Source organism: Apteryx mantelli, chromosome 9 (assembly GCF_036417845.1).
Source record: "Apteryx mantelli isolate bAptMan1 chromosome 9, bAptMan1.hap1, whole genome shotgun sequence".
Classification (NCBI taxonomy): Eukaryota; Metazoa; Chordata; class Aves; order Apterygiformes; family Apterygidae; genus Apteryx; species Apteryx mantelli.
In genome coordinates this window covers 18,487,747-18,501,857 of record NC_089986.1, presented here as the reverse complement: position 1 = coordinate 18,501,857, position 14,111 = coordinate 18,487,747, and the positions used below count along the sequence as shown (strand labels likewise).

General features: G+C 40.9%; 1 protein-coding gene across 1 annotated transcript in view; it reads right to left on the bottom strand.

Annotated features, from left to right (window-relative positions):
* The window catches only part of SLC9A9 (solute carrier family 9 member A9), a 224,500-nt gene that overhangs the window by 65,476 nt on the left and 144,913 nt on the right, over positions 1–14,111 (bottom strand). Inside the window, exon 13 of the mRNA XM_067301844.1 lies at positions 1,473–1,521. Within this exon, the coding sequence (XP_067157945.1) occupies positions 1,473–1,521 (49 nt within the window). The remainder of the gene's footprint in view (positions 1–1,472; positions 1,522–14,111) is intronic.

The following is a 14,111-nucleotide window of genomic DNA, read 5'->3' as shown; positions in this document are numbered from 1 at the left end:
AAATTTTATACTGTGAAAATAATTCAGCATTCTCTGATGTTTAATAATTCATGAGTGCTGTAAACTGGAAAATTTCAGAAGTTATACAATTTTGAAGTGCAATCAAGAATAGATTAAGGTTAAGATTAAGGTTCTGGGCACTGGCCTTGGTCAGATTTTGGGCAGAGACTTTGCAGGAATTCTTACCGAGATGCTTAGGAGAGTGATATTAGTGAATAGTGCTTTCCCTTCAGGCGCAGAATAAATCAGTGTCTTGGCAGGATACAATGGGAGTGGTATGCTAACACCTTTAACGGTGACTGAGACGGGAAGCTAAGTTTATGGTCAGATATGAATGGTAAAGATTTTTTTTTCATTTTTTTTCAAAGAAACACTAGGACAGTTCAGTGCCTGAAATCCATTCACTTTCAGTCAGAGTTGAGACCCTGAATGCCTTCAGCTACATGAAGGTCTTAAGAAAACCTTAGCAACTCAGTATGCAAGATAAATTAAAATTCTGCCTAGTGTTATTTTTCATGTATTTTCAGCTGAATTGTTCATGTCTTGCCATATCTTATTTCCTACATTTATCTCACTGTTGGGTGATTTCACTATCAGTTCCAGCTGTGCAGCCTGAAAGAGCATGGGATGGTATTAGCTGGAAGCAGGGACACAGTTGGCATTAGGCAATTTTTTTGCTTTTTGCTTTGGCAACTTATCTAATGTAGCATTGATTTTTCTCTAGTCCTACTTCTGTTCCACCTACCATGCTAAAGGACATGTTATGTCTCTGTGTATTGACTGTCTTATAGATTTCTACTGTTGTGGCAGGCAGCGCTGCATTTGAAACAATTTCATATCTATATGACGAAAAAAAAGGAGGGTGACAGATGAACAACTGCAGCTTGTTAAATAGCCTCCTTTAGTTTAAAGTTTTCCACTTCACTAGATGCTCAGGTTGTTACGTGGCAAATGAACCATATTTCCAGGAACTTGACCTATTACAAATTAGAATTTGAACATTACAAATTTTACTTGTTTAATCCAGGGAATTAAATGTTGTTCTGAAATGTCTCACTTCCATAAATGCAGCATCTGGAAGATCACAAATGTTTGGATTTATCAAGGCACTACTTTCATTATTTTGTGTATTTGACCTCTCAGGATACCTTAGCATTTATTTATAATAATTTTCAAAATTCTGTAATGTTTTTAGTTACAGAATTTTCATGAGTGCATGCACATTAAAAAAAATACATATATACACACACATACATATATACATCTATATACATCTATATACATATACACATATATATATCTCCTCTCCCTGGCCCTTGTACAATAAACAGTTACAAAATGCTTTGCAGCTCCCACTGTTTTTACCTGCCTGTTTTAAAAATTTTCAGGTATAACGCTATTTTTTACAAACCTGATTTGCTAACAGTTGAACGGCTTTTAATTCAGCATATATATCTGAAATCGTAACATACCTGGTTTGCAGCTTCTGCTTTCAGATCTTCATCTGGATCTACGCCAACTCTGTTAAAAAAAAAAAAAAAAAAAAGACATGCGGTAATGGCCTGCTGTATGTTAGCGAGCTTTGGGGGTAGAAATGTTTCTCTTGTGCCGCTCCTTTCCTACAAAGTGTGAAATGCAGAGAAGAGCTGGCAAAACATTAAGATCGCTCTCTTAATCAAGGAAGCAGCCCTTAACGAGTATTTCGGAAGCACGAGATTCCTTCTGGTGGCCATTCGCGGTGCCGGAGCTGAGCCTCAGCCCGCTCTGCCCGCAGCTGGCAGCAAGGAGCCCGGCACAAGGGGTGTCGGGGAGGCCTGGGGAGCAGCGCGAGGCAATGGGACTTGGATGGCATTTTACTAAGTGGACGGGGGGAAAAAGAGCCGTTAAAAGTGATGGGGTGGAAGAACTGACATGTGTTGAATCCGGCCCTTCGGGAACTGCAAAGAAACGCGGCTGAGGGATGCGGGGCTGACGGACGGGGCAGGCTTGCGCGGGCGGCTGCACCGAGGCCGCAGAGAGCAGGGGTGGAGGGTGATAAACGTTCTCGTCACTGGAGTCTGAAGTCCACAGCTAGGGCGACAAACAGCCCCCAAATGCCTCACAAGCTGCCCAAATAGTGTCAGGTCCACTGAGCTGATGCAGAACTTACTGATGCAAAGAAAATGTATTATTTCACCAGATGTTCATTTAAGGCCACATTTCTGTTTTCCTAACATTCTTTCTTGTTGAGTGTGTTTTTGCTTTCAGTAGCAACACATCAAAATACATTTAAAAATCATATTTATCATTAACAATTACCTGGCTCAGCATTCTCTGCTGTAAATATTAAGCCTATGCTCTTATGCAGCCAGAGACAAGGAGAGGAACTGTATGCAAAGCAGATGCTTTTTATATGTAAATCCTGAGTGGAGGAGAGAATGGAGGTTTGTTTCTATCACAGCTCTTGAGCTTCAACAAATCCGAGTCCTCTGGGCATAAATATTTCTTTTGATTAAAAATAATGATCCCAGTGCTGACTCAACAAGGAGACAGAATAAATAAATAGCTGTTTCTTCTTCTTTTTTTTTTTTTTTGACCTGTTGTCCTTTAAGTTGCTAGAAAAAGCTTCAGAGAGGACTAACCTATTCGTTAGTTTGGAGTAAGTCAAGTTAGATATCTTCCATTTCATTAACATGAGAACGTTTGCACAGGAAAAAAAGGAAGCATACGCAGAGGTGTAGCCATCTGCCTGGCCCTGGATTTGCTGTTGCCGCCGCGTGCGGCCCGGCGGCGGCTCGAGGCCGTGCCCGTGCTGGGCTCTGGGGAGGGCAGCAGCGCGAGACGGGCCCTGCGCTGCAGAGGCCGCAGAGCCCGCGGCAGGGCCCGGCCGGGGCGCGAAGCGGGGAACAACGGCTCGGCTCGAGGTGTGACTGCCCCAAGCTCATGAAACGGGCTGGGATCAGAAGAATCCCGGTCTCCTAAACATAATTGTGTGCCCGGCTTATTAACGAGACTATGCTGATTGCCTCGATGTGTTCACCAGCAACACTACTTAGAGAGCCAATACAGCAAAACGCTGGCAGTTAAGGGTCCTCCTGGTTCTGGAAATGAAAAATGCGAAGGGTTTACGCATGACAGGTGTAGCTGAGAGGCTGCAACACAGCCCTCCCTACACTCTCTCCTTAATGAGCTTGCCCTGAGCTCGGGACCGGGCTCTGGGGAGCAGGTGGGTTCCGGCTGCGTGCAGCTCCGAGCGTCCCGGAGCCGAGAGGCTGCGCGCGGCACTCGTGGCGCCTTCCTTACAGAGTGAGCGCAGGCAATGGAAAACAGTTCACCCGGGACTGAGGGCGCTGCAATAGCAAATGGGAAAAAGCCTGGGCGATATGACCAGCAGAAACCAGAGCTGCCGGCTGCAGCATCGTTTTGGTAATAGTGAGATAACTTCTACCTAATCAGGGAGAACAGGAATGCACAGGCATAGAAAAAAATCTGGATTTAGAGAGTTTTACAGAATCTGTTTTTTCCTGTGGTCTGCATAAGCTTCTCTGCATGTATAATTTCTAATCCTTATGGTTATAGAGATAGCCACCAGTGCTGCCTTGTTTACTGTGTAGAAAATAGATTATTATAATATGGCACATACGAAGATATTCACTCTAAATCTTAACAGGAGTTATTATGTTTAAAGCCAGAAAAAAAAGAAATCAATATCTAATGACATCACACTTCTCTTAGATTTTGCATGTATGAAAAAGGAAAGAATGCTTATGTGCCATAGGAATACCACAGAGACACAGCTGATGCTTTCCTCTGGTCTGTTCTCTGCTCTAGTTTGAAACACAGGGTCAGATGCTGTTGTCTTTTTTTCTCGTGTAATAGTATCTTACTATTGGAAAGTAGTAGGTATAGCACAATCTTCTCTATTGATTTAAAGTCCTTTGGGGAAAGACCAGATCATTCTTTGCATTTTAGGGGAGAGTTTTGTAATGCATTAAAATAGCAATATATTTTTGTAATGATCTGAAGGTTAGTAATTTTATTAAGTATGCACTAAGCAGACTGGATTCAGTCACTTCTGAAACTGAGGCTAATTATTTTGTATCCAAACATAGGCTTTGGAGCCTGACACTGGGCACCTAGCATTGAAAATCATGTTTTGCCATAATTAACTCTGATATAGTAGATGTGAACTAGAATGCTATTTTTAAATTGCAAATTTTGGAAAAACAAAGCATAACAAATTACATGAGACAGTTGAGACAACTGAAATTAAGCATGGACATGCAATTCAAGCTTACATCCTTGGCTTCCTCAAAAGTCCTGCAATATCTAATGCTATTGCCACTACAGTCTGCAGACTTAAAACTCTTATTGATTACTGTGAAGACCTCTAAGAAATATGTTATTGCCAATAATGTTATAAAAATCTTTCCCCTTTTAATATTCTCAGTTTTTCCTTTTCTGTGAGAAGATACAATAGGTGGTCAGAAAGATATTTTCCAAACCAAGTATTTTTTCTTCTTCCATATCCTTCCTTGCTGCCCATTTTGTTCCTTTTCTTCTATTATCTTGTTTTACTTTTCTTTTTGCATTCTCCCTTTTCCATCCTTCTGTCCCACTTTCCCAGTTCCTCTCTATTCCTTCTTCCTTTATTCTTGGGTCTCCTGTGGCTACTGTATGTTTTTGTTTCTGCTTTTCTGTTTCTGCACCTTTTCATTTTATACATTAAACATTTTGGATGACCTCTCAACCAACCTATTTGGAATGAATATAGATTAGATGGCTTTTTCTTTGTTACAGAACAGCAGCTAAGAAGGATCTTTCTTTTCTCATTAAAACATTGGCACCACTGTGATCTGTATCAGTTTTCATTTTTAGTGAAAATATTGCCAAAGCTGAGCTTTTGTATAAGAATCATTGTTTACTGGGGCCTGTCTCTTTAAGAGGCAAAGAAGCAAAAATATAATAAGAATTATTTTTTCCCCAAAATACTTCCGAGAAAAGCAAGTCACAGGTGGAATCTTGTCCTCCCATCCTTCTCTCTTCAGACTTGGACTTGTCCTCTAGCCCCAGAACTGGCTGAGATGACACTGGCAGAAAACCCTTAATATCCTGGTTTTACAACAGGGTAAATTGATTTATTCTTATGTTTTGAGAATGTGAAATATGACATTTTACTGAGCAGATTTTTCATCACCAGCTTATTCTCAGGTAGCTTTAGATAAGCTGAGAGGCAGCAGGACTGGTCGAAGGTAGCTGTAGGGCAATGCAAGTTTTCCTTCCCCAACCAGACCTTCCTTCTGCTGGTATCTGCTTCTCCTCATGTTTGTTGAGCCTCTTCTGCTTTGACCTGTAATATTGACAAATAATGTGGTGATTTGTTTAACAAGTAGGTGGCTTTTTGGATTCAGATAGCAGTTAGCCTTATTTCAGCTGCTGCCAATCACAGTGAAACTCCAATTTTTTCTACTACCTGAATCAGACTGTACAAAGTTAGAATTAGGTGAAACTGGACTTTTGTTTTAATTTTCAAATATCTATTGTATGCCTCTTCATTTTTGTATTTGTGTTCTTTTTCAAACTTACTAAAATATTATAAAGAAAATTTGGTTGAAATGTACACATTTTCAGGAGGATTTAGATTTTATTAAAAACAGCATTTTTTCAGCATAAAGACACAGGCAATGAAGACTTTTTAATCAGCTCTACATAGCGGTGCAGTTCATCTACCGTAGGTGTTTAGACAAGCTTTAATAATATTGTAGATTCAAATGCCCCAGACATCAAGGGGCTCAAGATTCAAACTCGGAGTAAATGTCTGAAAGCTGGTCTGTGTCTTTGTTCTTTTAATAATGGCTGGCTCAAAACCTGGCTTCAGACACTGTTCAGAGTTGCTGTATTCAAAATCTGGAAGCGAAGCCTGCGCCTTCAGCCGTCTCCAGCAATTAGGCCTAACTGTTGCTAGGAGCCGTGCATTAGGCTGCAAAAGGACCCTTTACAGTTGATGGTGTTTAATTCCCTGTGTGCTATCAAGTGCATCGTTTTTTTAGCAACAGTCAGAATGCGTTTGATAATAAAAGGAGGAATTTGTCACTGAATACAAAGCAGCCGATAACATCTTTTTTTTATGTGGTTTGAAATGAAAATGGATGGAAAGATAAATCCCAAATTGTCAGGGAAAGTAGAAGTAAGAAATACAAAACCAATCCGTGGGAATACTGAGTAGTAAATCACTTTTCAGACAATGAGAACTTTTCATTCCCTCACTTCAAATTACTGCAAAGTCAACATTGTAGGATAAGATCTCTGCTTTCCTTAGTGAAGCCGCAGAAAAGCTTAGACATGCATATTTGTGATGATTTAGCCATGTCGGGCAGCTTTTGGTGCCTCTGTCTGCATGTGATTCTCAGCCCTCCCCCACTAATCTTTAGGTACTGTGAAATCCCTCGTTAGAGACATTGCTCTGAAATCTGAATTGGAAGTACTGCAATTCTGCCTCTGGGCCTGCCGAGGCTTCCTGCGTTTGCCGAGTGGAGCAGTCTGGTGCCCGACTCGTGTCCTCACTGCCAGGAGCGGCTGCTGTTCCCCCGCTGCCCAAAACTGGTGGATCCGAGCGTCCTGCAAAGAACAGGGGGGGCCTGGCTTCAAGGATTGCCTCGGCCGGAGGTGTGCCACCCCACACCTCTCTCTCCCTCAGAAATACTGGCTTGAGCATGATGTGGATGGTGGCACTATCCACTGTCTTGCTGAGGTTGAAGTTGAAAGATGTTTGGTAAAACAGGACAAGCACTGATGAAGCCCCAAGAAACCTTTTTGATATGTGTATTATCTGATGCAGCTCGTGCTACAATGAACAAAACAGTAGGCGTGGGAAGATTTCCAAGGGAAATGTCTCCTAATGTGAGTAATAGATTCTTCCCTGGTCTATCTAAGTGTGTGATGCTGGATGTGTAGCTGATGGCACATGACGCTACAGAGCTGTCACGCAAGGACCAGAATGAGACATCCTTCCTTTACTCCTTTTCTAGATTACTAGGGAAACAAAGGCAATTCAAGAGGTGAGAAATTTGTAATACTTAGGTTAACAAAGCTTTTCAAACTCAAACTGTTGAAATGGTGGTTAAAGCAACAAAATCACAGAAAATAGAGGTAGAAGGTATCTTGGGAAGTCAGATGCCCCATTCATCTGACCACCCAACCATGTGCAACTGTGCCCTTTCTGACAGATGCTTCTCTAGCCTGCCTTTAAAACCTTCCCATGGCGAAGGTTCTGCAACCTCCCTTGGCAGTCTGCCCCGCGGTCTTCTTGTCCTTACCACTAGAAACCCTGCTCTTTCCACCCTGTTCCTGATATATATATATATATATATATATATGTATATATATATATATATAAAATAAAATAACTGCAAATTTGTTATATATATATGTATGACACACACACATATATAATATATATATATATATAAAACAAATTTGCAGTTACACTTAGGTATTTAAAGACTGTTTTGTGTCTTTCCAGTCTTCTCTTGTCTAGACTAAAAAATATTAGGCCAAGTGGCCAGGACTCCAGAGATCTGATTAATAATCAACTCTGCCACAGTGTAACCTTAGGCAATCTTCTTGTTTGTGACCTCTTACTATAAAATAAGGATAGTAGCACTCCCTCCACCCCATTACTTGTCTGCCTTGTATTTAGATCGTAAGTGCACATCCCTCATTATGTGTTTGTACAAACTCTGGCCTAACAGAGCTATGATTTTATTTAGAGCCTTAGGAGTGCTGCTGTAAAATAATTAATAACAATATCAGCTTTTTTCCCTGTCAAAGGTTTTACTGGAAGAACCAACTTTCTCAATGTGATAGCCTCAGCCTTCCACTAGCTGTCTCATTTTAACTGAAACAGCCTGTAAGCCTCAGCCTAGATCTCAAAGACTGCATATACCAGGAAGGGCTTTTGAGTAAGTGATTTATAACCCAATTTTCAAAGATGACCATTAAACAGCTTTTGCAACAGGAGTCTTGAATATTTTTGCATGAATAAATCTGAAGCTTGTGGCTATCCATCATCAGCCTGTTGCATTGAGTACAGAATTATTAACTGTAAAGACTAGAAACATGAACAAAATCCAAAAGAGATTGTTTCACCATCCCCAATAAATCATTACAATTGAAATTAAAAAACCTTCAGGATAAATAATGATTGCTCACACCATTATTCTTGTCCACATGGCAGTAACAGTGATGCCTGTTCCTAAAAACCTGACACCTAAAATCTGCTTTTTCTTATAGATTGCTTTCTCTGTGCATCAGTCCACAAGAAGCCATCAAAAACATGTTTTTTATAGTACAATATTTTGACTGACATAAATCCCATGGAGAATTATGGCATGTTTATAGATCTTTACAGTTCAGCTCAGGCTGATATGGTTAATGAATGAAAACACTTTGGTTTAAGTTTAAGGCTCGAATAATCACTTGTGGCTCACAGCAGAAAGAGCAAATCAGTTTAATTTCATGCTGAGAAGGATCAAAGTAAATTATCAGGTAAATGATGCTTCCTAAATGGTTATGAGAGCTCTTTGTCATGTGGCTAATGCCTTCTGTCTTACATACGCAAAATACCGAAATAGAACAAAGAGTGTGATTTTGAACCTGTAGAAGCATGTAAATAAGAGAAAGTTTGCCACACTTTGAATTTTGAACTTTTAATTTCATAAAACTGGAAACACAATTTGTTTGGAAAGCTACTGCAAAACATTAGTTTTACAGCCAAGGTTCATGACACATTTTTGGTTGACTTATGGAGAACTATGTGGTTGCAGAGTTGGCAATTAAACTAAATTAATATACAGCTGCAACTGTATGAATGTCTGCCAAGTGAACTAAGGCCGCAGCACACCAAGACACTGTGTAACTGCAAATGAAGCAGAAGGGTGAATATAGAACTGGAGTGCTCTATAAGAGGGCCACAGGTTTTCTAGATGTGATTTTAAGTATCAAAAAGAAATTTGGATAATAGCACTGCATAAAATTTTACAAATAATTTCCTTAGAGCCGGGCAGCTGTGTTTGAAATAAAATGCTACAAATTAAAAAAAAAAAAAAGGTTTGCATTCACATTTACATCATGCCTGTATGCAAATAGTAACTAGAATGATGAACTACATCTTTAGCTAGCTGGGATCTCATTCATTACTCTATTCCTCCTATTTTATCTTGGTATCAGTGGAAGCACTAAAAATATGTACCATCAAAGTGGTATCACTTTGCAGTAACATGAGGTACGTCTGTATGACAAAATGCAGTATGAGATGTGGTACAATCAGGACAGCGTGGCACTCCAGCTCATGATTTCTGAGAAGTGGGGATCTATGTCTCCGTAATGCTTCTGGCACGCGAAGCAGGTTATGAACGTCACTGCCCTGTGTGGACGTACCCATAGTGCAGAATGAGGCCTCTTGCCTAGAAATATGAACCAAAGCAGACTCAAACAAGCATCATTTTCACTTCTTTTGTGGAATTTTCTGAAATCATCATCTGAAGTAGTATCACTGCATATGAATAAAATTGGAACAAAATGAGTGGGAAGGTTGACAGCAACCGAAGCCATGGGACCTTCGTTCTGTGTAGCGACAGTGTAACGATGGGGGTTCATTTCAGATTTTGGGGAAGATCATTGTAATGGACTGCCTCTGGAATAAGGGACATTTGGTGCATTGTTCATTGCATTGTCACAACGAGGCTGCTTGTTACACCCCACGTTATCAGGTCTAGCTGGCACTGGAAATGCAAGTTATGTATTTATCCCCGCAGACACAGTACGGTAATTGCATGAATTACATTGAATTTCAGGTCAAACTGGAAAAAGTAGCAGCTGCTGGCTCTGCCAAACCCCCTCTGCACCCTTGCTATACGTAATGGCATACTACTTATAGCGAACTAAGCAGATCTCTACAATTAGTCAATCTACTACATTTTACAAGATACCATAAGCACAACAGTGCTTAAGTTGGATTTAAATCTTCAAGGTTTAAATGGACTTTATGAAAGGATCATTCCTCTACTTTGTTTGATGTTTTAATAATCTGTGAATTAGATAACACTTAGCAACATTTATATTTATTGGAATAAACATGCTTCCATAGTGTTGCAAGTAATCAGTTCAGGCCTTTGTCATGTTCAGGCAGTGGGCTATATTTGATTCCCATTTTGAAGCCTGCTTCTGAAAAATTTAGGGCAAAGACTAACATTTTGCATTCATGTGTACCATCTTTAGGAATCAGTGCTTACAGTTACTTTCTGCCTCTGAAACTGAGTGTGTGGGAGATTTGATTTCTGTGCTTTCTCTAGAACCTTTTTCTAGGACTGTACATGGGTAAATCAATATTAAGTATCTCTAATATTACATGTGTAGTACAGAGACAGTTAATGAAGCCTAGAGACCCTTGGCAGCAATGTTAAGATGTTTGGAAAGATCATCCACTCCAGACATCAGCTGATCAGCTCTGTCTTGCTTCTGCGCAAGAGAGAATAGTGCTAGAGAACCCACAAACATCATTAAAAAATTGACATTCACAGAGTAGCTCTAACAGTGTATGGCTGTGTTCAGAGTAAAATTTCAGATAAACAGGTGTCTGCAGAGTCCTCTTGCTTTCTAATGATTAATTGTTTAAATTTAATCTTCCCATGGAAAGTATCTTTTGTTACTGTATCTTTGAGTTGTTTTCTGTGGGCAAATTTTTTAAAATTCAGGCCTAAAATGATGTTCACTTAGAGAGCTGCCCCAATTAGTGCATCTATCCCTAAGGATTTGTAATGTTGGTCTGGCTCTTAGTGCCTAGTTTAGCTATAGTTCCACTGAAATAAACGGTCATGGGCAAATATAAAGCAAGGCTGCAGGAGATCACGAGGAAGCTTCAGGGATTATTTTAATGCTAGTACATTTTTATCTTTTTAAAAATCTACCCCTTCCTCACAATTTAAAGGCTATTGCAGGCTAATGTTGAAACCAGAACTGGTGAGTTTGATGCCTACTACTTCCTTCTCAGCATATGGGGATGTTTTGACCTGCAAGTTTGAATTTATCTCCGTTTGGGAAAGGGTCCTACCTGAAAACTCTCCTTGGATTCAGCTCTGCTAAACCCCATCTTTAGTCTCCTGTGTCTCAGGAGAAGTGTTTCAACCAGAAACACAATAGATTATAATTTACTAAAGGATGAAATGTCTTACGAACACCCGAGGCCCCTATTTGGACATGTGCACTGGAATCTATCATCTTTCCTGTCTTGTGCAGTATGTAACACCAATAGTTTCAATCCCCTAATAACAACTGCCCCTCTGCAAGCTTTCCCCCGTCCGCCGTAGCGAGCACCTTGCCCACGACTTCTGCTGCAGCTGCTGGGACTTTATTCTCCTGATTAGAAGTAGCACTGCTTTAGCAATGTGGATAGGGCTGCTTAATGTTGCAGAATCCTGCACAGCTTTGCACATCCTGCAGAGAAAATGGGTCTGTTCTGTACTGCTGTCCCTTCTGTGAAATTCTCCCTCACTTTCCATTTTTTCTATTCGTTGTGTTTTTGTTTTTCCTATTTATATATGCTTATAGACATATGCTGTTCTTGTGCCTTTCATTGCATTGCAGTATGTGATAAAGCTATCACTTCCCAGTTTGCCATTTACAGTTTTGCTCTGCCAAGTGACAATTCTCTTACATGTTATAATTTTCTACTGCCTTAGGGAGAAGAAAAGCCTTTCATAAAATGGATTTTTTACTAGTCTTAAGTTTAGATTAATAAACTTTCTGTTTTAAAGGATGTGGTAAACACCACAACTCTTTCCCCCTTTTTTATATCCTTATCTGGAAAACATATCTTACAGATGCGGCAGTTTTTCGAGGAACCTAATGCTGTTTGGAGCCGGCTGCCAGCGTGGCTAAGCTGTGTTGTCTTCCCCTGTCATTAGTATGGACTGGAGTGTGTGTGCTGTGCTTGTGGGGCTGCCGTTCTCCTTTGCAAAAAGAGCATTTTTTCCTTAGTCTTCCCTTTTCTAAGTTGTCCCCTGTGGTTTTTGGGCGAGCGTGAGTGGCAGGGCGAGGGGAGGCTCTCGGAGGGCGCGCAGCGTGGGCTCACCCGCTCCCGTTCGTGTCCGGGCCGCGGCGGCAGCGACCGCCAACGCAGCACGGCCACCCGGCACCGAGGGCTTCGGCAGAGCCTTTCCTCAACCCTTCCTCCATCCCTGCAGCCTTCCGGAGCTGTGCGGATTCGTGGTGGTCATTTTAGTTCTCCAGGAATCCTCGTCCTGGCATCACTCGTCTGACAGGCGCTTCCATAGCAGATTCACGGGTGAATGGACCTTTCTAGTACTGCTATCATTTGCTGTTTTCTCGGTGAAGGAGAGTTTCCAGCAGCTCATTTATTTAAAAAACAGCAAGAACTATAGAACAAGGTGAGCATTTTACTGCCTCCTTTTAAAGCATTTAACTTTTGTGTATAAGCTCCCCAAAACTATTTGGATTCTTGCTCTGAAGAGCAAGAGCTGCAGAAAGTCAGTCAAGCACATAGTGTCGTGAGACGACACGGCCGCAGTCGGTTAATAGTCGCTGCCCTTCTCAGCTGCCTTCTTTGCTTAGTGAACAGGTATAGGAATGCATTTAGGCAATCAGACATAGATTTATGGGCAAAGGATTGGAAAGCTTGTAAGGACTGTATTCCTCCTAAATTTTTATTTTTAATCATCTCAGCTACAGCAAAATATCCCTCGTCCAATTAAAAACCTGGGATAACTCCATTGCAACCCTTACTAACAGCCTTCTACATTGAAGACTCTCACACTTACAGTAGTATCTTTAATCTTAAAATATGTTAAAAAATTATTAAAAATTGGGTTCATTCTAAATAGGAGAAAATCTGTTCACATTCAGCTGAGATGCAGCCGTGTCCGGAGCGAAATGTGGTTACAAGGTCACAGCACTCAGCCATAATACCTAATGGTTAGAGATACTGAAACAGAATAACACATGAATAATAATGTAACTTGGATAATTCCCCAAAGCTGCAAGAGAAGTTAAGCTGTGAGGAATGTACTGAAGTACGATTGTAACTGGCATATACAGTGCACCTGTAACTTGTTCAGTAAAGCTGCATTTTCAGTTCGCTATTTAATTTTCACCTATTTTAGTTTTATGTCTCAAATGAGCGGCGGGGCTCCTAGAGTAAGAGGGCTCTTTGGTATCACGCTGCAGCACCGGACGAAAGGACGCCGCTTCTGAGTCTGGTACCTCTTCCAGTGGTAACGGGGTGCTGCTTGCAAGCAGCAGCCCCAGCAGAACTGAGCTTTTGAGGCAGTGCTGGGGATAGTTGAGCTATTCCTGGATCACAGCACAGAGTGCCAAGGCTGTCCGGAGGTGACTGTGCTGTCTCCCATCCAAACTCTTAATCCTGTAGGTGTCCTGAAGTCAGAAACCAAGGGCTCTGGGGCTACACACATTGATTGCCATTCCCTTAAGCCAAATGCACTTATATTTTGAATGCTACCCATTGGGCCTGGTATCACACTACATGTGTCAATAACAAGTGATCATGGTGAGAGGAGGAGTTAGCAGCGATGACAGGTGCTTTAATGCTTGTTTTGAAGGTTGGAGAATTCAGATCTTCCAAAATGAGGAGGTACAGACACAAATGCATTTCTCTGTAGTTCTTGCAGTGGCAGGCACTATGCAAAGCACAATATTGATCAGTATCCACATGCTTTAAGAAATTCAGTATTACCATACCTCTCCCTGTGCTGGGAGGAAGTCTGCCAATCAAATGCTCTGTACACATTTCTGAGACTGTCTTAATAAAAAACCAATCATCTGGAACATTATTAAAAACGCATTTTCAGTTAATGCAAAAACACAGAAACACCACCACACTGCAAGAAGTATCATTTTTACACATAGCTAATATCCTAATTGCTGCTTTTATGAACTCTATGGAGATGAATACAGCCTTCAAAAAAAAAAAAAAAGTCAGGAATTAGGCCATTTTGTTGGCGTCTTACTTAGACTACTAATGAGCTTTGCCAGCCAGGAAAAATGAGAACTGATTTAACAAAAGATCTGTATGAGGAAAACAAACTGTGCCCAGATGT